The sequence below is a fragment of the Passer montanus genome, unplaced genomic scaffold, assembly GCF_014805655.1.
Source record: "Passer montanus isolate IOZ18808 unplaced genomic scaffold, ASM1480565v1 scaffold40, whole genome shotgun sequence".
NCBI classification, from domain to species: domain Eukaryota; kingdom Metazoa; phylum Chordata; class Aves; order Passeriformes; family Passeridae; genus Passer; species Passer montanus.
The window spans coordinates 442,766-467,489 of NW_024368819.1; the positions used below are offsets into that span (position 1 = coordinate 442,766).

Below are 24,724 nucleotides of genomic sequence, written 5' to 3' on the forward strand. Positions count from 1 at the left end.
CAGTACATTTTCCTTCACGTACAGGAAAGGTATTTTAAACCTCTGCTCTAGCTGGGAGGGAAGAGATTAACACAATATTAAATATGGAGCTCTTCATCTTATCCTTTTTCTTTCCTCTCTCACATGCACTGCGTTGGCACAAAACCGCTGATGAATAGCAGGAAAATTCAGATCAATTTAGTTCTTCCTTTCCCAGACAAGTGATTTTTCTTGGCAAGGCTAGAAGTACTCTCTTTTCCTCATTGCTTTTACCTCTGATGCCTAGTGCCAAGCCAGGGTTCTCCCTGCAAACACAATGAACATGAAACTTGATAGCTTTTTCAAAATACCTGTTGCCAACCTGAGCAGCACAACCTTGCTCTAAGGTTTGATGGGACAGGGGGGCTCTGAGGGGAACCAAGCACTTTGCAGCTCTGAAGCTCTCAGCAGCAGCTAAGAGGAGGCATTCAGAAAAACCATTGTGATTTTGACTCCTCTTTCACTTTTTCTTTCCGCTTCTTTTCCAGTTATTCATATTTTACCTTAGCCCACCTCATCCCCACAGATGCATTTCCCTGGTTATCCTTTCACCTGTCCTAATTGTGAGGCGTGGGCAGGTGCAGCCCTCAGGTACATGTGCACCTTGAGGTATCTGCATCCCTTTTGGAGGTGGCTGCAGCTTCTGCCTGAGCCCATCCACTCACACCCAGAGGAAAGGGCAATGGTGTGCATTAGCTGGCTGAGCTGTGCAATAGCTGCAGGTGACAAATGAACTGTGCCCGTGAGGCAGAGCAGTGCCACACTCCCTCGGATATACAGGATTAAGTGCCTGTTTTTTAAGCCCCGGGAGTGTGGCTGTATTTTCCAGAAGGCCTCTGGTTTGTACTGTGTGTGTGGTTAAGTAGGGTGCTGTGGCTCTCCCTTGTCGCTGGTGCTGACTCTGCTCTTCTCCATTTCACACCAGAAACCCCAGCACAATATCAGCATGCCTGGCCCTGAGATTACAGTGACTGGGGAAGGAAATCAGCCCCTCTTGTGCCCCACAACCACAGAAAGAGAAATGATTCTCATTGTGAGCAAGCCCTTTGCCCGTGCCCACCAAGGCAGTGGACATCTCCTCTCGAAGGCTTCCTCCCCGCACTGCCAAGCCTCTGGCCCTGCCTCACAGCTGGCAGCAAACAGCTTCCCAGCATCTGCCCTCAAAATGCACTCCTTCAGCAGGGTAATGAGCTCCCCAGGTTGAGTCTTTTACCGACTCCCCACAAATCACTGAAAGGACAGACTGCTGGTTTGGTTCATTAGCAAGTGTTTTGTGGAAATCTGTTTGTGTATTTGCAAGACACCAACATGCTCATTCATACTAATGCAGGAATGCTTGAATTGAGAAGCAACTTAAGCCTTCCACCTTTCCTTCCAGTTCTGAGGACTGGCAATTAAGAGCAATTCTTCTCCCAAAGCATGGCAACTTCGTCCCTGGCACATCAAGGACCAGACTGGGTACACTAGATATTAGTCAGCATTTTTCTTATGACCACAGCTCTTGGAGCCCTGGGATTCAACAACAAATTTAATTTTCACCTAAAACACAATGAGTGAAGAATGCCCTGAGGTTTTTAGCTCTTGGCACAGCAGAGGAAAACATCACCAGAAAGGCTCAGACAAATAAAATGAACCTCAATGGCATTGGCATCACTTTTGGGTCTTGTAACACTTTAAGCAGCTGTATCACCAGGGAAGGAAGCTGTTTGTGACAACATCACAGATGTGACTCATGGGCTTTGTGCATTGAAAGGAGCAAGGTACTTTGTGGGCAGAATGTGGGGGCAAAGGCAAAAGATTGTTAAGGAATCTTTGCTGTTTGACCATTCAGAAGCGACTCTGGGAGTCACAACTGCACCACCCAAGGCTTCCACTGCTGGGACCAAAGCTCCTTGGCAGCAGGAGGCTCCAGTGAACCCAACTTGGTTCCCACCTCACACCCCACTCACACACTCAGATTCTCACACTGTCTCAGTCCCAGTTTCCTTTAGAGGTCTGGTTCTTCTAATTTAATCAAGGTGCAGTGACACAGTAACAGCCTGAGATGATGCCTCCAGGGTCAGTGAAGGAATCCCTGGACTTCTGCACCCTTACAGACTGTGCACCCATTCCCCTCGTGCTCTTTATGCCCTTACCCTTGATATCTGTCTGGGGTCTTCTGCTTGTTTATTTGGGTTCTATAGAGTCTCCAGGGGACTGGCCACCCCCAGGCAGTGCTGCAGGTCCCCGTCCCCACTGTCAGACAAAGGGTTGGTGCCAGGTCACGGCCCCTTGCCTGAAGTTCTAGTTCTTTCTCCGACCCCGGGCACAACCTGCAGCTCCCACTGCAGCTGCACAACAAGACACCTGCACTAGGTGTACTCCTCCACAAGGCCAGGCTTCAAGGATGCAGGAAAAGGAGCCCTGGGCTTTCACCTGTGCTTTTCAAGCCACTGCCTTCAGAAGGCAGAAGCCCTCTGGCACTTTATATTTACAAATTAAAACAGGAACCGCTTCCTTTGGCAGCCAAGGCTGAACTAAAAGCCTTCCTTAAGGGTTTGAAGTTGCTAAGGAAGAGGAATTTTGGATAACTTGAGGCTGGTTCTGCAGTTCTGATCTGTCAGATGACATGAATCCATCCAAGGTTTCCCTCATTGTGATTCTGCATTAACAGCCAGCAGCAGCCATGGGATGAGAGCTGCTGCTGCAGTCCATGAAGTTTGCTGGCTCAGCTGACAGGGAATGTTTGAACACAAGGCAAAGCAAACTGCCCTCCTGGCTTGAAGAGGACAGGTGAAAGGATTAGGAGTCAGGAAGTGTATACGTGATGCAGCAAAGGAGCAGGGAAGTGGCTGCTTTAGTGGCTAGGAGGAACTTGTAGGAAAAGAACTTAGATACCTTTGCAGGATTTGTGGAGCAAAGGGGAACACTGGCATGGTGCTCCCTGGAGATTCCAGGATACCCCTGGTCAGCAGGCACGGGGGCAGGAGATATTTTCCTGTGCACCGGGAGAAAAGGGCACAAAGGTTGTTTCTCAGACCAAGTATTTACAACCTTCCCTGACTTCTCTACATTCTCAGGTTTGCCTTTCCTTGCATAGGTGCCTGCAATGGCCTTGCTCAGCTGCATGTAAGAGCAGAGCAATCTCCCTTCCTGTTCCCAAGCACTGGGTTCCCATTACCTGCTCTAGGAGAGGGAGGACATTGTGCAGCAATAAGGAGGTGGTGGTCCAAGGGAATTTTCCTAGCTCTTCTCTTCAGGTGTGTTTCCCAGGTAAAGTTTGACAAGCATAGCCCCTAGCCTACCTCTGCCTTCAGATCTGTTCATCAGCACCTTTGGGAGGGCTTTCTAGGACTGCCAGTTCTCAGGGGGCTGAGATACGGTGTTTTAATTGTATATAATTAAATACTGCTCCCTTATCTAGATTTCAAAGTTTACTGTTGGGGCTTCAGTACCAATGCTCTCTTCCTCTCTAATTAGCTTCCTTAATGTGTGCAGCCTTGCTTCTTCCCCCAAGGGGACAGGGCTCTCCTACAGGGAAGCCCGGATTGCATCTAATTATTAGCAAAGGAGACAGACGGCGGCACTGCCCCTGCCCCAGGTGTCCCTTGAGAGCAAGGAGCCCAGAATGGGTGGCCACAGGGAAGCTGTGCCATGTGTGCATGTGGTCTTTCTGCTCCATCTGTGGGTTGCTTTGCGTGTAATCCCATCACAGGTTTGTGGCAGAAGACCCTGCAGGACAAGGGGCCATCTGACTGAAGTGCAGCTCACACGAGGAACACTTTTGCCTGGCCAGCACACAGCAAGAGGAGAGAAGGAGTTCCCAAGGCCTCATCTGACCCAAGGTGTATTAAAAGGGACAATAGACCTGATACCTTCAGTCAGTTTTTGGGCACTGCCTTCTAAGCTGTCTTCTGCTGTTGACAGAGGCCACCCACTCCCTCAAGAGAGTGGCACGAGGATGGTTACCCTCCTCTTGAATATCTTCAGGATGGCATCTGTCTCATTCATTGCAAGAGCACAGTGTTCTGAGCTCAGATTTGGCTGCCAGGTCATAATGGCACCTCCTGACTTGGTTGTTCCCCTCCTACTTGAATTTGTTTTTATGACTGGTCTTACACAAGCACTTTACAGTGTCTTGCTTCTGTTCAGGCTAACTCACACTCTGCAAATCCCCATCCTACCTCTGACAACACTTTCAGACTATTCTATCTGCAAGCTAAAACACCAATTTTCTATTTCCCATGCCCAACAAACTCAATTTCAGGACAACCACCTACTGAACACCTTTTCACCCCCATCCAGTGACACATTTCTCTTTCCAGACAGATTAGCCCCCTTCACCCCAGTGGCCTATTTAGCCAGGGCTTGCTTATGACAGTGCTAAATAAGATGACATTAAAAGCCCTTCTGAAGCTCAGTGATATGACAACACTGCTTCTCCTTTACCCAAAAGGCTGGCATAAAAGGAAATTAGGTTGGCTTGATAAGATTTGTTCTTGACAAATATATGCTGGCTGTTATTCATCTCCTTGTTATCTTTGAGGTACTTACAAATAACGTGTTGATTTATTCTAGGCTCTTTTAGGTACAAAAGCAGACCTAATCTGGCTGAGCTGCTTTTGAAGGCAGCTTCTGAGCTTGCCTGCACATGTCACCTATTGCCCAGGAAACCTTCCACAGGGTCTGCTAAGAGCCCCCCATGCACTCCCCTTACAGCACAAGGCCAGATTTCCATGTGCCTCCTGTTCTGGGGACAGGCACACCATGTCTCTGTCCTACACCTCTGGCCTCATGACCACAGACATCACAGAGGGACCTGTGTCTTGGCAGAATCTGTTGTTCAGATCCCTTCCCCTTTTCCCTCTGCATTGCTAAGGCATGAATGTCCAGAACATCTCCTTCCCATCTAATTCTTGTCCAGTTCATGCTCAACCTGATTCTGACCCAACCCTCCCATACTTCTCTGTTACAATCCTCCCTACTAAACTGACCCATTTTCAGATTTTTGTATGAGTCTTTCTGAGTTCCAGGTCACCAGAGAGCTCATGAGTCAGGTGAATCTCCTGCTACACTTCCCTCCTTATTCCCAGGATGATATGTGCCTGGGGCATTGATCCTGACTATGTTTATATTATTTTTGCCCTGTGTAGGGGTGATACCTTATTTCCCTTGGTCCTGTCACACAGCCAGTCACTAAGGAGGAAGATAAATTTTAATAAGCGGACCTAAAGTGTGAATGGAAATCTACTGAACCAAATGAAGACTTGGCTCCTGTGCAGGTAAAACCTGCTCCCTACCTGCCTGAGCCAAAGTAACAGGTTTTGTTTCAGATCAAGCCTCCTCTTCTCAATGAAACCAGGGCGTCTCTCCCCTGCTCTCTGCAGCTCAATTCATCCCAGACTCCCTGCAGAACTGGCTTTTTTCCTGCCTTACATGCTGTGACAGGGCTGTGAATTTCAGTGAGAGCTGTGCCTGTGAGGACAGCGGAGCCTGGGCTGCAGAGCAGCACCGCCGAGGGCAGAGGGAGGGCTGTGGCCGAGGACACACAGCTCCTCGGAGCACCATGTCCACAGTCTCCAGACAGGAGTGCTGCCTGCCCCCATCCAAAGGCATGCCAGAATAAGTCATCTGTCACAACGCTGCTGCTCAGGGTGCACGGGGGAGGTTTTGGGGCAGAGGGTGGCACAGCCACGGCCACATGAGCAGTACAAAGATGGGAGGGCAAGGGTCAGGGAGAAGGCAAGGCAGGGGGGATGCTGAGAGCCTGCTTGGCAGTTTTGGGGGCTGCTGAGTGCTCATGAATCCATAGATTTCTACTCCAAATTGTTTGCAAGAACCCACGTGTAACTATTTTGTTCTTTAGGATCACGTGTACTGACAAATTAAACCAAGAGCATGCAAGCACATCTCAAAATTAGTTTCTCACAAGGAAGCAAGCAACCAAGTTTGGAAAAGAACTCTGAACAAATCAATCCTTTTTTTGTCTTCATGTCCTTCTTATGTCCCAGCCAGCGAGACAACAGCTTTGCCACCTGGTGACAGTGCATCTGGCCCTTGGGACAAGGGTCTCCTGCAGGGTGTACTGGGCTTGTGGTTGAATTAAAGCCATATTGCATGGCCCCAAAATAGCACAGTGTGTGACTACCACACATCAGTGTTTTAATGGGAGCAAATAACCAGAGAAATCACTCAAACCCTCAAAAGAAGGTTCCTGATAACAATGCCATAGAATTCAAACCATCCCTTGAAAAGCTACAAAGGTAGTGTCTCTGCGCTGGACTCCACTCAGTTGTGCCCTATCCCTGCCCCAGCTATCTGCACTCAGGGGGCCTTTCCCTGGAAAGGACTTTGCTCTGAGGGGGCAGGCATATGTCCTCAGTTCCATCTCTCTTCTTCCAGCACCCATTTCACAGGGATCCAGCCATGCCCCCCATCCTTTGTTATTGCTTTGTTTCTCACTGCCAGACACATTTGATTGTTACTTTGATTGTGTAGGAAGCAGTCCAGACATTATGGAAATGGAACCATATAGGGACTGGGCAGAGGAGGCTCATGCTGGTCACCCTCTTACTTACACAGCAGTGTGAATATTTTCTCTCTTACACTAAGATATTTTTAAAACAGAGAATGCTGTTACTGTTTGTTGTCACCCAGGATCCAGCATTGCCATTCTTGGAAACCAGCACAGTGCTTCTAATGTCATTGTCAGAAACTTTATTAGTAGAGTTTTTGATATCTCCCAAGATGTCCTCAGGCTAACTGGCATTTATGACTTGGAGAGGACTGACCCTAACTCCAGCCATGCTCAGGACTGCAAAGAGGAGGACATACCCCATATTACCAGTGCAGCAAAGCCATGCACACACCATGGCAAGCACTGTGGCTGTGAGAGACTGCTAACCAAAGCTCCTCATCCAAGAGTACTGGGAAAACACAGGTGGTTCAGCAAGACCAGACTGTGAAGGTTAAGCTAAAACAGTTCCCTGTGGTGCTGGAGAACAGGGGAAGGAGCAGAGACAAGGCATAGGATGGGTGACTTTCGCCTTGCATGGCAGTGATGTGCATGTCCTTGATAGTGGACACGTGATTTTGTCCCTGGTGTGAGCAGAGCCAGTGGAGACACACAGAAACCAGCTCCAGACATGGAATACTGCATCTGACAAGGGCAGGGCAACATCGCATCCCCCTGAGAGCAAAGAGCTGGCTGATCACGCTCATTCCCCTGCAGCATGCGGGATGCTGCCTCCAGGCTCAGCCTCTCTTTCTGAGGAGGGGCTGCTTCTGACTCAGTCTGCCAGGTCCAGCTTCTCCTCTCTGTTTGGCTTTGGATGGCAGCAGATGTTTCTCTGCCCATCTGTACAGATGCTTGGATGCTGGCTGTGGTCAGCTGTCTGCTTTTCATCCTGTCACTCCCATTTTGAGCCCAAGGATTCAGCCATGCTGCTGGAAGAATACCGAGTTCAAATCCAAGGGCAAAGTGTCAGAGGAAAGAAATCTACTCCCAAGGCAAATGCCCAACTTGAACTCCAGTTGCATTGGGATCCTGTTTAACAATGAATTACCTCTCCCTGCTCAAGGCTTGCCACAGCCATGGATCTTGTGTGCACAGCTGGGATAGGGATCGATGCCTGTTCTCTTGCAAAAACCTGCTGGTACCAATGCTGCTCCCAGCGGTGCTCAAGCACAGGCCAGGGAGAGAAGGATCTGCAAAAATGAACAGGACTTCTCCTACCGCCTATTCCTGTATCCCCATCAGGGAGCTGTGGAGCAGTGCCTCTGAGATAACTTTCTTGTGCCAACAAGCTTTGCTATGGCTGTTGTTTCAATTTCTTAAAACAAGATCCTACATTTTGTGAATCACTACAATGCATTTAATAGGTATCCTTTTCATAAAGGAGCGCAGCGGATGTGTGCACAGGCCCTGATGAAGCTAATAACTACCTCTCAATGGCTTTCAGGGAGTTATTACATATTTAAGATCCAAGCTCCTTTAATCAACCACAGAGATGCAGCTGGCAGCAGTAAATTGCCAACAACAGTTCATTACAAATAAGGAAACATTGGTTTTTCAAGGACAAAAACTGTGTCAGTTCCTCAGCTAACTCTTGTCCTCACCCTTCTCCCCCCGCCACTCTCCCCCAGTGATGTGCTGGCACAACTTGCTTTGTCCAATAACACGACTTCACTGCCTAATCCCCTCCACAGGGGACATCATGCAATCAAGTTCCTGGATTTCCTGACTTATTTGGGCAAACAGCACAGTCTGCATCCCGTGCTCACCCTCCCTGAGAGCCATGGGCAGGACTTGTCCCACAGCACCATGATGAGTGCCACAGGAGCGCCCTCAGTGGCTTCACCCTGGGGAGCAAATGAAGGCATGGGACACTTGGAGACACAGCTGTGAGGTGGCACTTGGGAATGAGTTTTTCAGTACCTGCCATGTGCTGGGCACAGCACAAAGGGGAAGGTCTGTGGACATCATGTGGCCTTATTCCCTTTCTGTCTCCTAAGAGATGTGGTTGACCACACAGCTGAGGCAGGAGCACAGCAGTTTAAGAGAGATGTCCATGCCTGGGAGATATTAAGGCCAATATTTTAAGAGTGTTCAGGAAAGACTAAACATTGTTTGAATGAAGAGGAGAAAAAGAAAAGACAGCTGACCCTGTTAGAGCTGTATCTTCCCCTCTGAAGAGGCAGCAACCAGCTTTTGGCCTTCAGGAGCCAAAGAAATGATACATTTCAGGCCCACAGAACTTCTCCTCCTCAAAAGGGAAACAGGCCCCATCTATGCCCCAGCGTGGTGCAACACACCTGCTCAGACCCCTGCTGTGGGCCTTGGCCAGGACCAGCTCCCTTAAGAGGGATCTGTACTGGATGGGCCAGGAAAACTGGATGCTTCTGCCAAGGATCCAAGCTGGCCATATCTGTACTGCCTACAAATCCCACTGGACCAAGGCTCCAAGCCCTAGGTCCAGCTGGCCATATCTGTACTGCCTACAAATCCCACTGGGCCAGGCAAGACTTCCAGCGGTGAGGGGAGAGTACTCTGCAAACCCCATGCTGGGCCCTGGAAGCAGGCCAAACAAGAGTTTAATCTTTGTTTGGTCTCCTTTGATATCTCACAGCGTGCTGCCAGACATTAACCCTGTGCAAGCTGGGGCTGTTGAGGCAGGGGATGCACATCGGCCCAGCGGAACAGAGCGGGACCACAAAGAGGAAGAGAAATGTACTCAAAAGTGAAACTTGAAAAAGGGAATGTTTCTTTGCTTCCCTTCCAGCCTGGTTTACAGCATTCTCTCTGCCACATCAGAAGACATCCTGCTCTTCAACTGCATCCTACTGCAAGGCTGCTCATGCTGGAGGCTTTACTTTTTTCCTCTGAAGCTGCAGGCCACAGATGAAAAACTGATATAGAGGGGTTCCAGGGCTGAATCAGGACATTATTTTTGCTGTTTCTTTAGAAATACCCAATCCAACTTATTTTTGGAGAAGAAAAGGGGCACTTAAAAAAGCAGTACCACTTGGTTGCCCTCCTGCCACCATCTCTATTTATTGATACTGACATTTTTTAAAGGGCTCTTGGGAGGGAGCATATGTGGTTTCCGAGGACACTTTCCCAAAAAAAAAAATCAGAGCATGTAGCTGATGGTTTGTGTCTCTGTTAGTATTCAGCTCCTAAATTTAAGCTTCCAGAGGAATGCCAAAACTGACTTGGACAAGTAAAATTCAGTGGGCAAAGAGTGTCACTTCCTAAATCTGCAGAAGGCATGTTTTATAAAAACAGCTGAACTGTATATTATGAACAGCAAGACCATTTGACATAAGATTTTCCAAGCATTTACAGGTGTGACTGCATAGGTGAAATATGAGTTTAATTGGTTGTCCATATGTACCATCTTCATCACTGACATTAATGCAGTAAAATCTTTTCTTTTGGGGTGTATGTGCAGACATCTGGAGTGCAGATTGTAACAGCTCTCTAGTTGCAATGTTATCCCTAGAAGAACTGTGTTTTTTGAACATGAAAGAACACATTGTTTTCAAAGGGCTTTGCAGTCACATCTGGAAGAAGTGCTCCTCCTGATGCTTCGAGACAGAAAGGAGAAGAGCTGATGGGATATCAGCTGAGGGAAAGCTTGCTTCCTCCTCTAATATAGGAAGCTGGACTTCTTTTGAATTATTTAGTATTCAGTCAGCAGATAAAAATACACTGACTGGATGAACCAGTGACCTCTTCTATGATCACAATAGCTGTAGTAGCCGGGAGGGCAGGAAGGGCCTACAACTGCACATCTTCTCCATGTTCTCATGCAGAAAGCTTCAGTCATTAATGGAGGTGCAAGACAAGGCTGGAGCCACCTTGTTGAGGCTGGGCTCAGAGGGAAGGCCCTCTTACACTTTAAATCACAGCACCTACACTGCTATCTCAGAGCCCCAGGTACCTGTGCAGCATGACTGAGACTGACCTTGCTGAGACCCCAGCCAGACACCTTTTCCCACGAACCTTGGAGCAATGTGTCATGCAAACCCCATCTAAAAGCTGGCTCTTTCACCTGCTAACATGCATCCATTGAACACACAAGCTGTGCTCCAGGAACAAGGAGCAGAAAAGTACCACTCGAAGAGGCAGTGCTGGGTTAAATGTTCCACAGGAGGACCAACATCTTCTCCATTACACATCTATTTTTGGTAGCATCAGAATGAGATATTTGATTAAATGCACAGGAGCAGTATGGCTTCAGCAGTTAAACTGCTATTTTGTGTATTCTGGGAAGGGGGGACATCAACAGATTGCAAAATGGGAAAGTCTCTCTGGACACAGCAAACAAACAACATGTTACGTAATTAGGCCTTTTGGGAACCAGGGGAAGGTCTCCAGAAGATCAGGGCCCTCCCAGCGCTTTCTAATTTTACTGGGACTTACCAGCAAGCCAGCCCTCTAATAATAGAGGCTTGTGCATACTTTTCTTTCATCTTCATGTCTCCCTGTACTGCCCTACCTTTGTTATTACTGCCCCAGAAAAACACATCTTACTCACTTTTATCAAACTGATTCATTCAGACTTGAATGGCAGAACTGAAGAGGCACTAAAGACCTTTAGAAAGGGCAGCAAAGACATCTCTTGGCCATCAGAGCATGAAAAAAACTGGAATTTTAGAACTTTATTGAATCCAGTGTGCTAGGGAATTGCACCTGAACTGAAGTACAGTGCTGTCAAGCAACGACAGAGCGAAAAGTCTTTAGCTCCATAATCCACATATTGTGCTAGTATATCTTCTTTATTGGAGCAAATTCTTCCAAGGGAGCATGCCTGTAAGCAGCAGCTCAGCATCAGGAACACTCTGCCTCTGTGTTGTCCTAAACTTGTGTCCAGGTAAAACATGGACCTGCAGGAAACCTGCCAGTCAGATTGTACCACGCAGCACCTGAACATGGACTGCAGCATCTGAGTTTTAGACTAATACCTACTGCCTTTCAGGCACACAGATAGATTGGAATATGTACCACTGGTTTCATTCTGTCAAGGTCCTCTCCCACCTAAATGGAGAGAGCCCCTTGGTCAACATCTTTCTCTTACACCCAGGCCCCAGGCTGTGGACACTTCTGAGGTACCATCACTCCCTGTGATTCCTGGGAGAGACAGTTTAAAGACAATAGAGATACAATGGCATCTGCACAGAAAAGGTTTCTAAGAAAGCTGCTTTCCCCTGTTTCTTGCTTGCTGTGCACATTCTGGCAGCTGGTAAGAAGAGGAAGGAGGAGGGTTGCAGCCCTGGTGAGGGCACACCAGCACAGATCCCACAGGATGTGGTCAGCCCACTTCCAGCACACCCCTTGGTTACTGGGCTGTTGGCAAAAGTCAGCAGTGAACAGCTCAGAGGAGGGAAGGTCACCACAAGAGGCAAGCAGGCACAGCAGTGCCAGGGAGGCACACCTTGCCTCATCACAGCCCCAGCACCAAGAGGCAGCACAGACACAGGTCTTGGATGAAGGACAGCACAGAGATCCTGGCCACAGTGGTGGATCCATGGGAAGGCACAGTCCAAGCCCCTCTGAGCAATGTTACATAGGCTGTGGCCATATGTTTGGCCTGCCATGTAAACATGTCACATCCCATGGGAGCTGGGAACAAATGTCAAAGTCTAACTGCCACTAGCCCAGTTTTGATAGTGTTGAGTGACCTGGATAAAAAGAAAAGAGCTTTTGGGAGATATCCTTACAGCCTAGTTCATTGCATCTCTGCAGACAATTTCCTGCATCTCCCAAAATGTTAAAAAAAATTCAAATAACTGCATTCCTCTCTACTACATTTATCATTCAGCAGTCAGAAGCTATGTGCTCTTGACCCTTGTTTGAGCAACACTTCTGCTGTAGCCTCCAGAGCTACAACATCATAGATCTGTGAACTTTTTGCTCAGTTTTTCCTGGGAAGTCAAAATCCCAACTGGTATAAATACTGCCTGAGAGCTATAAATCACCTTTTCCCCCCCTGCCATCTACTTCAAGAAGCTTTATGAAGAAGTTTCATTCTCCCTATGCAGATGCAGCAGATACAGGTGACAGACAGAACACAAGGACCTCTCTGGGCACTCACCATAGTTTGTATCAGCTCCTGGGAGACCAGCAGCACAATAAATAACACCCAAGCCAAAATTTCGCTCTCCCTTTACCCAGGTGCAGATGCAGCAGATACCGGTGACAGAGAGAAGGACCTCTCTGGGCACTCATCATAGTTTGTCTCAGCTCCTGGGAGACCAGCAGCACAATAAATAACACCCAAGCCAAAATTTCGCTCTCCCTTTACCCAGCAGTGCCCTTTACCAGTTACTTCTTTCAGTTCTAATGCAGTGTTTTTGTGCTACAGAACTTAGTCCCTGTGGCTGCAAACACAGAATTCACTGTAGGAAGAGACTCAGGCTGGAAAAACACAGCTCCCAACCCTTACTCCTTCCAGATCACCAGCTGGGCAAGGAAATGTCTTCATGACATACCCAAGGATAGATGTTTTCTGCCATGATTTACTGAGCAAATTTATGTTCTCCACATAATGTAATAAGGCTACAGCACTAATAATTTCTGCACCATCCAAATAGCAACACTCAGGACTAGCCTCCAACAGCTTTCAGCCTCCTTTTTTTTACTTGCAAGCAGCTGAATGTAACTGCAGTTACATCCCAACCATGAAGCTTCCCTGCTTAACAACACTTTTTCAACATGTGTATTGGACAGTGACCCAGACCTGCACCCTCTAGAACACGAAAAGGTGAAGCAACCTTCACCAAAGCCCTGAGCAGAGCATCAGTAGGACAGCTGTGACCCAGTACTGGATGATCTGAGCCTCAACAGGAAACAGGAAGCAGGTACCACAATTCACACACTCAGTTTAAGCCCTTTGCAGGACAGGCCCTCGTGCCTGGGTTTTGGTTTTGTTTCACAGCCACCTCAGTTTTGTTCTCTGCTCTGCTGCAGAGCTGAGGCTGTAGAGATCTGCTCAGCACATGGGTACAGCTCCCAGATCAGCTCCACCTCCTTGCTGCTGGAAGGCTGGAGTGCCCCTGACCAGGCATCACTCTCCAGTCTGCTGGCAAGGCAGGGACACAGACTCCAGTCTTCTGTAAAGACAGTGTTTCAGGCTCCCCACAGCACCTAAGGCCATTCATGGCTTATTGCAATGCACTGGCACCCAAACACCTCCAGTGCAGCTCTGGGATCAAAGTGCATTTCATTTCAGGAGAAACAGAGACTGTAAGAAACAAATAAAACCTTGACTTACACTATCTCATCATTCTGGAACTCCAGTTCCCCACAGGTGTCTTCAAAGTCCTCTCCTCCACCTTTGGCCGTGCCTTCAATGGTTTTGTAGGGCACAATAACATTTCCTCGTGCTCCAGAGGTTCGCAACACTTTCACTTCCATGGTTCCTACGCTTTCACTGATGTGTGTTACTGGCTCCTCGAAGGTGAAGATGCCGGCGTGGTCATCGTCAAAAATGGTGACGGTGGCAGTAGATGGCGATCCCAAGCAGGCAAGTGTTGAGACACGGCTGGCCTCAAGAACGCCCTCATCTGAGGCCTCGGTGCTCACACGGACGTTGCTGAGATGGACCAGGAAGTTCTCATCCTCCTCAAATATGTCGTCGTCAATTATGCCAACACGGATTTCCTTCTGGGTCTCTCCAGGCTTGAAGACCACTGTCCCTTCAGTGAACTCGTAGTCAGAGCCGGCGTTGGCCGTGCCGTCCTCTGTCCGGAAGTCGACGTACACAGTGTTGGTCAGGTCTCCTCCCCGGCGGACGATGGTCAGGGCCACGGTGCCACAGTTCTCCAAGCACTGGTAGGTGCCCTGCTCAAAGTAGAGCTTGCTGACGGGATCGTTTTCAGTCACCTCGCTGTTGACCTCGTGCATGCTGACGGCTTTGCGGGCCTGGTCTGCAGCGTGTCTCTTCAGGATGTTGCCAGCGCCGGTCATGAGCCGAGTGGCCTGGATGCGGTAGAAGGCCCTGCTCTTCTGCTGCTGGCTCAGGACCTGGTAGTTGGCCAACTCTATGAGCTGCTCAATTTCCTTGTCTGGGTGCTTTTGTTTCAGCTCCTTCAGGATCCGAGCCATTTCCCTCCTGGCTTCCTCGTCATCCTGGTCTTTTTCATCCACCTCCAACACCAGTGTCCCATCCAAAAAGTTCTCTACATGAGAATTAGCAACTTTCCCGTCCATCTCGATGTCAGCCTTGGAGGAGGGCCGGTCACCCTCATGCTCAATGATCATGCCTCTCTGCTTGCCAGCTCGGTATTTCTTGTAGACGTACTTGTAAAATAAAAGCCTCCTGTCAGCTATCCAGGCAAACACCACACAGATGGGGAAGAAGAAGAAGGTGAGCAAGCCTTCCCAAACTTCCACAATCCCAGGAGAAGACACAGATAAAATAATGTAAAGCCAAGTGTAGGCAAAGATGCTCCAGGCCGCTGTAACAAAAAACACTCGCAAGTGCTTGATCTTCCTTATCTCTCCATCTGGCACCACGTACACACAGATTGCAATGATGACAAACATGTTGAAGGCAGCACTCCCCACAATGGTGCTCGGCCCCAAGTCCCCCGCCGTGAAGCCATGGCCGCACACCTCGATAACAGACAGGAGGATCTCCGGAGCAGACGAGCCCAGGGCCATCAGCGTGAGGTTGGAAACAGTCTCGTTCCAGATCCTCACGGTGGTTTTGCTGGTCTCGCCGTTGGGCTTCTTGATGGTTATTTCCCGCTCTTGGGATGTAATGACTTCGATGGAGGACATGAAGCGGTCGGCGATGATGGACACTCCCAGGAACATGTACACCATTGCTACAAAATACACTGTTGCCCGAGCGATTTTGTCCCCAAACGAGGGGTCCTGGGGTTCCCATATTGGTAAAATCACCCCCTTTTTGCAGATGTAGGAGCCAGCGCACTCCTCGGTGTCGTTGGTGGGCAGTTCACTGGGGCTCTCCGCATGTGTGCCCTCTGCATGGAAGAGCAGCACCAGGACAAGGCTCAGGAGAGGGAAGCTCACTGGGAAGGCGTGTGAGTGAGTTACTCGCGACATGGCCACTTCCACCAGACGGGTCCCAAACATCCTCAACCTGAAGAGGCAAAAAGGAAAAATTAAGTGAGGCCAACCAGAGATAACAGATTTTCCCCTCCAAAGATATGGTCAAGTTATCCTGTTACTCAAGAAGATGCAGCTGATGAGCCCATTTTGTTATGATTAGTGATATTTTCCATCCTCTAGCTCAGTCATCTGAAGCAGGATGGATTCAGATGGTACCAGTGAGCTAGCACCTACCCCCTTTAGCTACCATGATGTTTCTTTCTCTTTGTTGAAAACCTATTTGTTCAATTGCATTTTCTTGTTCCTCTAATCTAATTAAAGCCCATCATTCTGCTTCACAGCTGGCAGAACTGTTTCCCATTTCAAAATTACAGTGCACTCACTCACTCACTGGAATTCAGGGTAAGAGCAGGAGAGGACAGGGAAATCTACTATCCCCTCATCATGTTTAAAAAATATTTTTCTACTTCTAAATCATTGTAAGCTATGTATTTCACAGTCCTTTCTTGCTCACGGTCCTCCCAACATCTACTCCACATCGGAAATCTGCGCAAAGTGAGTTGGAGCCCTGGAAAAACCTTACTCTTAACAGTAACTTGGTCATAAGGTGCACCAGAAGGGCAGCCTGTAATTAATGATTTTGGAGCCATTCCTTCCACAGTGCATCACTTTGCACCTTCCCAAAACTGGAAAGAGCCGCATATGCATCGAAGCCTGGCTCTCTTGGCATGCTTCTAGACGAAACGTGTCCCTGCGCTCTTTTCCCACTAGGTCAGCTTTGACGGCTTCCCCTTCAAGGGCCTTTCTCACTCCATTTACAACATCAGTCATCAGGCATGACAGCCGTTCTTGCCCTTGTCCTGCCTCAGGATTTTCCAGCAATGTAGAGGAGCTGTTAAAGAGGTTTGCAGTTAGTTAACAGTGCATAAACCGACAGAACAGATGCCTTTAAGTACAAAGAGATGCTTAGTGAAAAAAAAAACCAAAACCCTGAGCATGCTCAGTGTCATATTCTCAAATTTACTAGCCAATAAAAGCTAGATCCCTAGTTATTAAAGCTGTATTTTCTCCTCAAGGAGAGCCTTTGCTATACCACGCTTCTCTAATCCAAGTTAATTTAATCAGATGGTACTTAAAAATGTTTCTATGAAGAGAGGAAAATGAGCACGTCAATACCTCGACTTCACTGGGAAATACAAAAAACTGAGCTGATTTCCCTCAGAAAAACCCCACATCCCTGAAAGAAAAAGCCAACAAAGCTCTGCCATGAAAGGTTTTAACTCCTAGTTAGGGCAGGGGCAGATCATGCAGGGATAGAGCTGTGTGCAAGGGAATAGCTGGCTGGAGGAATAAATGGGTGCCATCCCACACCCATATTATGGGATCTGTTCCGCAAAGAGACACTGTAATGGTGGATCAAAGCCCTCTCCTCCATTTGCTTTTATTTATGGATGCTGTAGCACTGTTATTGGTCTGGGAGGGTAATTCTGAGAATTTATTGAGACGGTTTCATACAAATGGCATTTTCTCACCAGGAACTGTTGGTCTGCTTCCAACCCCCCACTCCCTGGTACTGCAATTAAGAAAATAAAAAGATACATAGTGGAGGATGTGAGCAAATCAGAGAGCTGGGTGATAAGAACAGATAAACTACACAGGAAAAAGCAAGTCTCTTGTAGGAAGACAGATTTTAAAGAAAGTTGTTTGCACTGGGAATCCTGCTAATGTTACAAAAAAGCTCTTACTACCAGACTCATTGCCCCCCTCATTGTAGTGCCTGGGTACCTTCTGCTTCCCCAAATGTGAGCTGTAGCCACCGCTTACAAGCCCAGAGTGAAAAAAATACAAGCATGATGTTTGCAAAGAGGAGCACCTTGTTGCACACCCTTCAGTGGATGGCTGAGCTGAAACAGATGTGCATTCATGGTCACTGAAATATAGCCGAAGCATGAATTAGTCACCCAACATCTGTACTCCTGTGTTTCACACTGCTCCAAACCAAGTCACTGAGACATTTGATAAAGGGGCTGTCAGAACACAGGCTGACTTGGTACCTACTCTGCTAATCCCAGATAGCTCCTAAGCATAGTTTTGTTTCCTTTTAAAATATGTAGGCTTAAAAAAATTCATGGTGGGCATAAAATATTACTCAGTTGCATGATTCTTCACTGTCTCCTTCTAAAGGGTAGCAGTTTCTTCAGAAAACTCAAGAACATTCACCTGTCCTTGTTTAGTTAATTTTTCTCCCTGTGGCAAGTCATATCCCTGCACATGTACAATTATTCAGAGCAATCAGGCATTGTGAAATCCCCTTGGCAAGAAGAGAAAACAGATGGTTCTAGAAAAAATATTATGCTTTGGGTCACTGATTTAGGTCATGAAGAATAGGAGAGTCCCATCACACTTTGGACCAACTCTCCAGCCTTAAAAGGATTTGGATACTGGAAGTCTCATTCAGAAAAAAAAAAGACAGCCACAAAATCAAATTAATAAATAATTTGAACTTTATTTACCATGTGTTTCCCCTTTCAAACATTCTAATATAAGTTGGGTTTTGCTTTGGTTTGTTTATTTTGTTTGTTTGAAATCAAGTCCCATACTACTTTAAACAGGAGGAAAAAAGGCCTAGAGGCTTGCATCTGAGCAATCCATATTTCTGGCATTCCCAACCAGCACTCCATGTACAAATAACATCTTTCCCTCAGATGTCAGGAGGTAAGAAATGTGGAGCTTTTCTGGAGAGGGATAAGAAATGGCTGGAGCTTTGGAAGAGATATCCACCAGCCATGCCAATGTTCATCCTTTGGGCAGCAGCAGCGTCCCCCAACTCTGCTGTACTTCCTCCAGCATTTTGTGGTGTGGTCATCAAGCAAGGTTTGCACATCATGACCAGCTTTCCTACTTAAACCAATTCACAGTGAGGCTCAGGAATTATGAAGGGCTAGAAAATGCTTGGCCACAACATGCTAGTTGCATACATGCAGCCAGAGCCTGACACTCAAAATATCTCTGAGAAGCACCTGCTATTAAATCATCAGCATTTCTTTATTTGTACAATCCAAAATAAACAGCTTGGTCCCCAGAGACCCTCTTGCTCTGCATTTGCCTACAGTCTCAGCTCACATTCAGCACTGTGGCATAGTGTAGGAATATTCCCAGAGAAATAATTTCCAACATGCTGGAAGGGGAAGCAAGGCTACCTGAAGAGCAGCCCTCCCTCCAAACGAACTTTGTTAGCTTTTCATTAAGGTCTCAATTGCATTTCCCATCCTGGCCATCAGCAATAGAAGCGTGTGCAGCAGCTGATGCAGTGTCGGGCTGGCAGCCCTGGCAAACCCTGCCTGCCCCAGTGCTCGTGGCCTTGGTGGCACTGCCCCGGTGCCTCTGGGGACAGAGGGATCAGGGCAGCACAGGCAGGGGCACAGGCTGCTCTCAGGCTCGGTGCTGGCCACGTGTGGCGAAAAATCCCAGCAGTGCCCTGCCCACAAGCACTACCTGATGCCCAGGGACACCACCCTGAGCCCTTTCTACCACTGCAGGAGGGGAACTGTCCTGGTGCTGCTGGAGAGCTCCAGGGAGAGCTAAAACTAACCAGGAGAGACAGAGCCCAACCTGGGTTCTCCTGAGCCCCTTTCCCTTTCCAGGCAAGCTCCACAGAGGTGCCAGGAGGTGTTTCTGCTCACTCAGGGAGGAAAGCCTGTGAGAGGCTCCATAACAAGCTCAGTTTAGGTGGAGCTCTGGACAAAGGTTGTCAATCCAGCCTTTCTTCCACCCCTTGGTGCTGTGAAACACCAGGAGGGCAGCTGTTGCCCACAGCAGGGCTGGGAGGGTTGTAGAGATATTTGCCTCCTTGCTGGACATGGGAGCTCTAGGTTTTACAGATTCGTAGGAGAGAGCTCCTGCTGCCAGCTCATGCTCCTGCCCCCCAGCTGAGGAGCTGCCAGATGGGGAGGAAACAGCCTTTTAGACTCTGCTCTGATCTTTCCCTGGCAGCATCGATCCTTCAGGCTGGCTGGTTGCTGCATGCAAAGCGAGCCTGAAAGCTGCTCTGCATTTAAACAAAGCACAGCTTTTTCTTTGCAGCAGCCTCCCAAAAGTCCCATCTCCATCAGGGCACTTCAGCTTTGAAATATCCACTGTAAGACCCTCCCTGTTATTTTCCTAAAGCTTTGTAGCACACACGGATCTATGACCATTTGCAACCCACTAGAAGCACCATTATTTTTAAGAGCACTAAAAAACCACTGCTGGTCCAGACACTTTAATTACAGAAGGACTGGGTAAGGAAGGAAACGGCCTGGGCTCAGGAGGAACGAGTGGCCACACAAAGAAAGACTGAGAGGCTTTCCACATGGAAATTTTTTCCCAGCATCCCACAGAAAATGTGTACAGAGCAGCTGTCACACAGCAGTGTTCACACCATTACAGCCACCGCCGGTGCTACCCAGCAGTGCCCACCCCGCTGCGACACCATAATCTTCATCATGAACATCATTCCTGCCAATTTACTGCCAGCTTGGATGGGAGGTGTCCCCACAGCTGTGTCACCACCGTGCAGGAGGCTGGAGCAGCACCCTCTCCCTACAGGGTGCCTGGATGCTTGCTGGGGACCAGTTAAAGTTTGCTCTTCACATGAGTGTGGCTGCTTCTCAGCTCGATGTGGCAGCACAACCAGGAGCGTGTTGCAACACCACAGGGATTCCCAAAGAGTCTTTTCCCATCCTACAGTCAGAGCCAGACAAAAGAAGACCTTTTCCTAGCAAGAGTGCACTAGGGAGAGACAGGGAAGGCAGCGCAAGCCACGCTTTTCTGGTGTCACAGGCTGGAGAAAGACAGTGTCCCTTGAACCACAGGGGCCAAAAACTGACGAAGAAGCAGCTGGTGATCACAGCAAGGAACAGCCAGCCTGCATCATAGAGAAACAGAGGCTCAAAGCAACTCAGCTGCTCCCCACCCTGTCCCAGGGGGAAAAGACAGTAAGCCCCAAAAAGGCAGACTCTCTCCTACCCCACGGTCAAACCTCAAGTCCCCAAGTTACAGCAGCTGTCCCGTAGTTTCTCTTGCAGGAGAAGAAGAATCTACTGCAATCCTCCTGGGAAGAAGCACTGCTTGCCTTGCCTCCATGCATGGCACTTACAGCCGTGGCCCCATCTCTGGAGGAATAGTGAACTTCTCCTCTGCTGCTGACCCTGCCTGGCTGTGCTCATGCCTTTACACCTGTGCCTCACTGAAATCAGCAGCCTGCTCTCCAGCAGACAGCTTGGGCAAAGCCTGGTCTGGGAAAAGATATGGCTGTAGGGAAAAAAAAATCCAAACAAGCCATCTGGTCTCTGACCATCGCAGGTCCAGCTTCTTGCAGCCAAGGGACACAAAACAGATGCCAGCAGCCCTGCAAGGAGGCACAGGGTGCTTGGAGATGTGTCTGGGCAGACACAGGCTCCGCTGGCTTCGCTTCTGATCTTGGTGCTGACCCCGTGGCACGGCTCTGGTAAAACAGAGCTCCGGACAGCTGTGAGATTGACCTGTCAGGGCAGGAAAAGGACCCTTCTGCTGCACTGGCTGTACATCCAAACCGTGCAGGAGAGCTGCTAAGTCCAAAGACTGTGTTGCCACTCAGGGCTGCATAGCGTGACGGCACTTTAAACACTGCTTGGAAAACCCTTGGCTCGCTTCCCTGCTCTGGCTCTGCCTGGCTCCTGCTCCCTTGCACCCAGCTCTGCCACTCCAAAACAGGCACAGCCTGTTGGCATCCCCTAGCCATGACCCTCTAGATCTCCACATCAGGAAAATGATTTCCAGGCCATCAGCATTCTGATTGCATCAGTACAAAAAAACATCAAAACCTTTCCAAATATAGTCAGAGGCACAAGCCCTCCATGAAGCTGATCAAGTAAAACACATATCAGGCCACCCTGGTTTCTGTAATGGACATTAAAAAGTAAGAATAATTATCAGTCTGCAACTGATTTTTCCAAGCATCCTATCTCTTCAATGAAACATCCAATCTCCTTCCACAATTTCCCCAGCAACTCTCCAAAATAAACGGACAAATAGAGAAAATAAAACATCCCTGATATAAAATTTCAACCGCATTGGATGAATTTGGGGGCAGCTTGCAGAAAGTGAGCTTGGAATCATTTGCCAGGGAGACTACAGTCTTGCTTTTCACACATGGAGACCAAGTGTCAAGTTGTCCCTTTCTCCCACGACTCAAGATCTCAGCAAGGAATGTGCCAGGAAGTAAGAAGCAAGGGGGAAATGCCACATTTCTCTGGGACTGGGGTTTTTTTGTTTGTTTGTCTGCTTCTCAAACAACTGTCTTCCTACTTGCTGTTGTCTTCCGACCATTTCTTTACCCTTTCCACCTGCCTTTGGTTTCCTCTTTATCAAGCAGCATCAGGCTCTTTCCTGTGATTCCTGTTGGGTTGCTGATGCCTTCCTCTGTGCCTGTGCATCTCCCTTGCTGATTTAAGCAGAGTCTGCCTGCTCTCCACGAGCTGGCCCTGCCTGGCTGGCAGACTCCCTGTGTGATCTCGGGGCAGCCCAGCCTCTCCCTGTGCTCCATGTCCCTGTGTAAAATGGGTAGAGCATCTCCTGTGAGTGCTGGGAGAATAAAACACTGCTAATAAGCCTGAGGCTCTTGGGAAGCCTGGGGAGGAAGTATCTGCCCAGAGGTGGCCCAAAGGGGCCAAGAAGGAGGAATTAACAGGCCTATTGCTTTCCCCTGTGCCTGTGTCCTCTCTTCCCCTCTGGGACTGTTTTTGCACTGGGTTTGTAGCTGTGTGTGGGTCTTCTGTGCAGCAGGATGCTCCCCTGGGCCCTGCAGGAACAGAAAGCTTCAAGGGAGAGGAGATGAATCTCCATCCCCAGATCCCTGCGACCATCCAGGGATAAAGAGGTGGAGATGTCCACGGGATGGATGTGGGGGAAGATGGATGGAAATGCAGGTTGTTGACCTGAACAACTCAGGCATGGTACTAGGCAAGAACTGGGCAAGTTGGGCTGGGCTGGGGGCTCACCCTGGCATGCTCCATCCATCTGTGTGACTGCTCCTGGCTGGGGAAGGGTGGTAGCACCTCCCAGCAGAGCCACGTCCAGAGACACAGCTCGGGCACAGCTGACTCTAGAGGGAGCTGGATGCTAGTGCCGAGCCAGCTTTTAGACCCCCAGACCTCAGGCAAGGGATTCTAAGCCCAGGTGTGTGCCAGGTCTTCATTATCAATCTCACACCCAAGGTTAGCCACCCCTTCCTTCTCCTCAGACTCCCCCTCCTTCTCGGTCTCCTCAGGAGCTCTTTGCAGCACCAAATCTCACTTCTATTTGTAGCCAGGTTTCCTTAGGAAGCCAGGCACATGAAATCACAGTTTCCATGTCTGTCTGTCTGTTCACATCGCTCCCCCCTCTTTCCAATTTCAGTTGAAATCACCAGAGGGATAGAGATAACAGCAAAAGCCAAGTTCCTCCAAGGTTCCTGAAAGCAGCTGGAGAGATACCACTCACACCCTTGGCAAGGGAAAGCTCAGTCAGGGAGCTCAGCCCACAGTGGATGCCAGAGTATCCAGAGCACAGCAGCCTGCAGCAGCCCCAGGTGCAGCCAGGATTTGCACAGCTGTGTGCACCGATGTCCAGGAGCTGGGAGCACGTGCAGATCCCAGCACTCTGAGCTTGGACAGAGCTCCAGCTTGTTTCCCGTGCCAGTCACAAGGACAGCCATTGTCACTTGTGTTGTCTATGACCAATCTGCTGGTTGATCTTCCAGTGATGTTGTATCTTGCAGGGCACTGGGCTTTATTACAGGATCTAAGTTTCATTAGGATGCTGGAGAAAAGGGGCTTTTTTTTTTTCCCCAGGGAGCAATCAAGACTGTATCCCCTCAAAGCCACAGCAAAACCCCAAATTCTGTCCCAGATGCAACGCCAGAAAAAATCGCAACCCTGAAAGCCCTGAGAGTATCAGGACTCTACAAAAGGGAGAGAAGTGGCTGTGCCTATACAGCATCCTTTAAGGTGCTGTAGAGACTCCCAAGAGCAAGGACATAAACCAAAGTTTGTGCCATGTCATGTGCAGCAGTGCCAGGAGAGAAGACAAGGCACAGCCTGGGCAGGTACAGGACAGTGAACATTTCAATTTCAGGAGCCATTCACAGCCAATAGATTACAGAAGCCTTAGAGAAAGTGAGGGAAGAAGAAGCAAGAGAACTTTCATCAGGTTAGAATTGTGCTGCTGCTGACACTCAGGGGTGCTGGACACAGAGAGCACGCCAACCTCCTCAGGAATCTTGAATGCAAAGCCTGGTGGAGAAGGTTTGACCAACGTGGCTCCTCAGCACTGACTTAGGAATTGTCCATGTCAACAGAGCTGGTGGGGGCGTAAGAGGAGTCAGACAGCTTTCCTAGGAGTTGGTGGTGGGGGTTCATGGCTTGGCTGGCAGGTGATGGTCCTAGAAATGTTACATTATTTCCCTATTTGGCCTTAAATGTCTGTGCTGGACAAGGGGCAAAGCTTCTATTGAAGAACAAATCAGAAGGAAAAGGGGAGAAAGGAACAGCTTATAGACACTCCTGAAGGATCACAAATGCCTTTCTTTGATGATAGCCACGTCCCTGACCAAAGCCATATGTCCCAGCTCTTTTTTTCCTGGATGCCACCATCACATCAATATGCAAGTGTCTCAGCTTCCCTTTTTTACACAAAAGCACACCCCTTCTCTTTGCGATGGTGACAACAGCACGTGAATTCCCAGGCAGGTGCCAGGGGAGCACACAGAGAACCCCAGCCTCTCTCAGCCTTCATTTCAATCGCCTGACTTGCGAATTCGCAACATCTGGGACTGGAGGAATGAACAGGTTCCTGCAAAGCGCAAGCGAAAAGGAGCCCTGAAAGCACACGCTCGCACCCTCACACCCGTGACCTTGTGATTTTACTACAGCTTTCATTTTCAGACTCCAGTCCTCCCTAGTGCTTGCTGCATTTCTGCAACATTTTGGCAGTTTGCTCTCGCCTCGGAGACAGAGCAGAGCGTGGAGTTGTTTTGCATGGCTCGGCGGGGAGGGAAGCAACAAGGCTGTGAATAAAGAATTAAACTCAAGATGACGGAAGAGCCCCAGCCATGCTTTCACCTAGACAAAGCCTACGTGATGAGCG

The 24,724-nt window shown here is 48.7% G+C and overlaps 1 protein-coding gene across 9 annotated transcripts in view; it reads right to left on the reverse strand.

Annotated features, from left to right (window-relative positions):
• Positions 1–24,724, reverse strand: part of SLC8A1 (solute carrier family 8 member A1) — a 121,557-nt gene that overhangs the window by 78,291 nt on the left and 18,542 nt on the right. For all 9 annotated transcript variants that reach the window (XM_039718909.1, XM_039718906.1, XM_039718912.1 and 6 more), the window contains one exon: positions 13,776–15,611. In XM_039718909.1, the coding sequence (XP_039574843.1) occupies positions 13,776–15,604 (1,829 nt within the window). In that variant the 5' untranslated portion in view covers positions 15,605–15,611. The remainder of the gene's footprint in view (positions 1–13,775; positions 15,612–24,724) is intronic.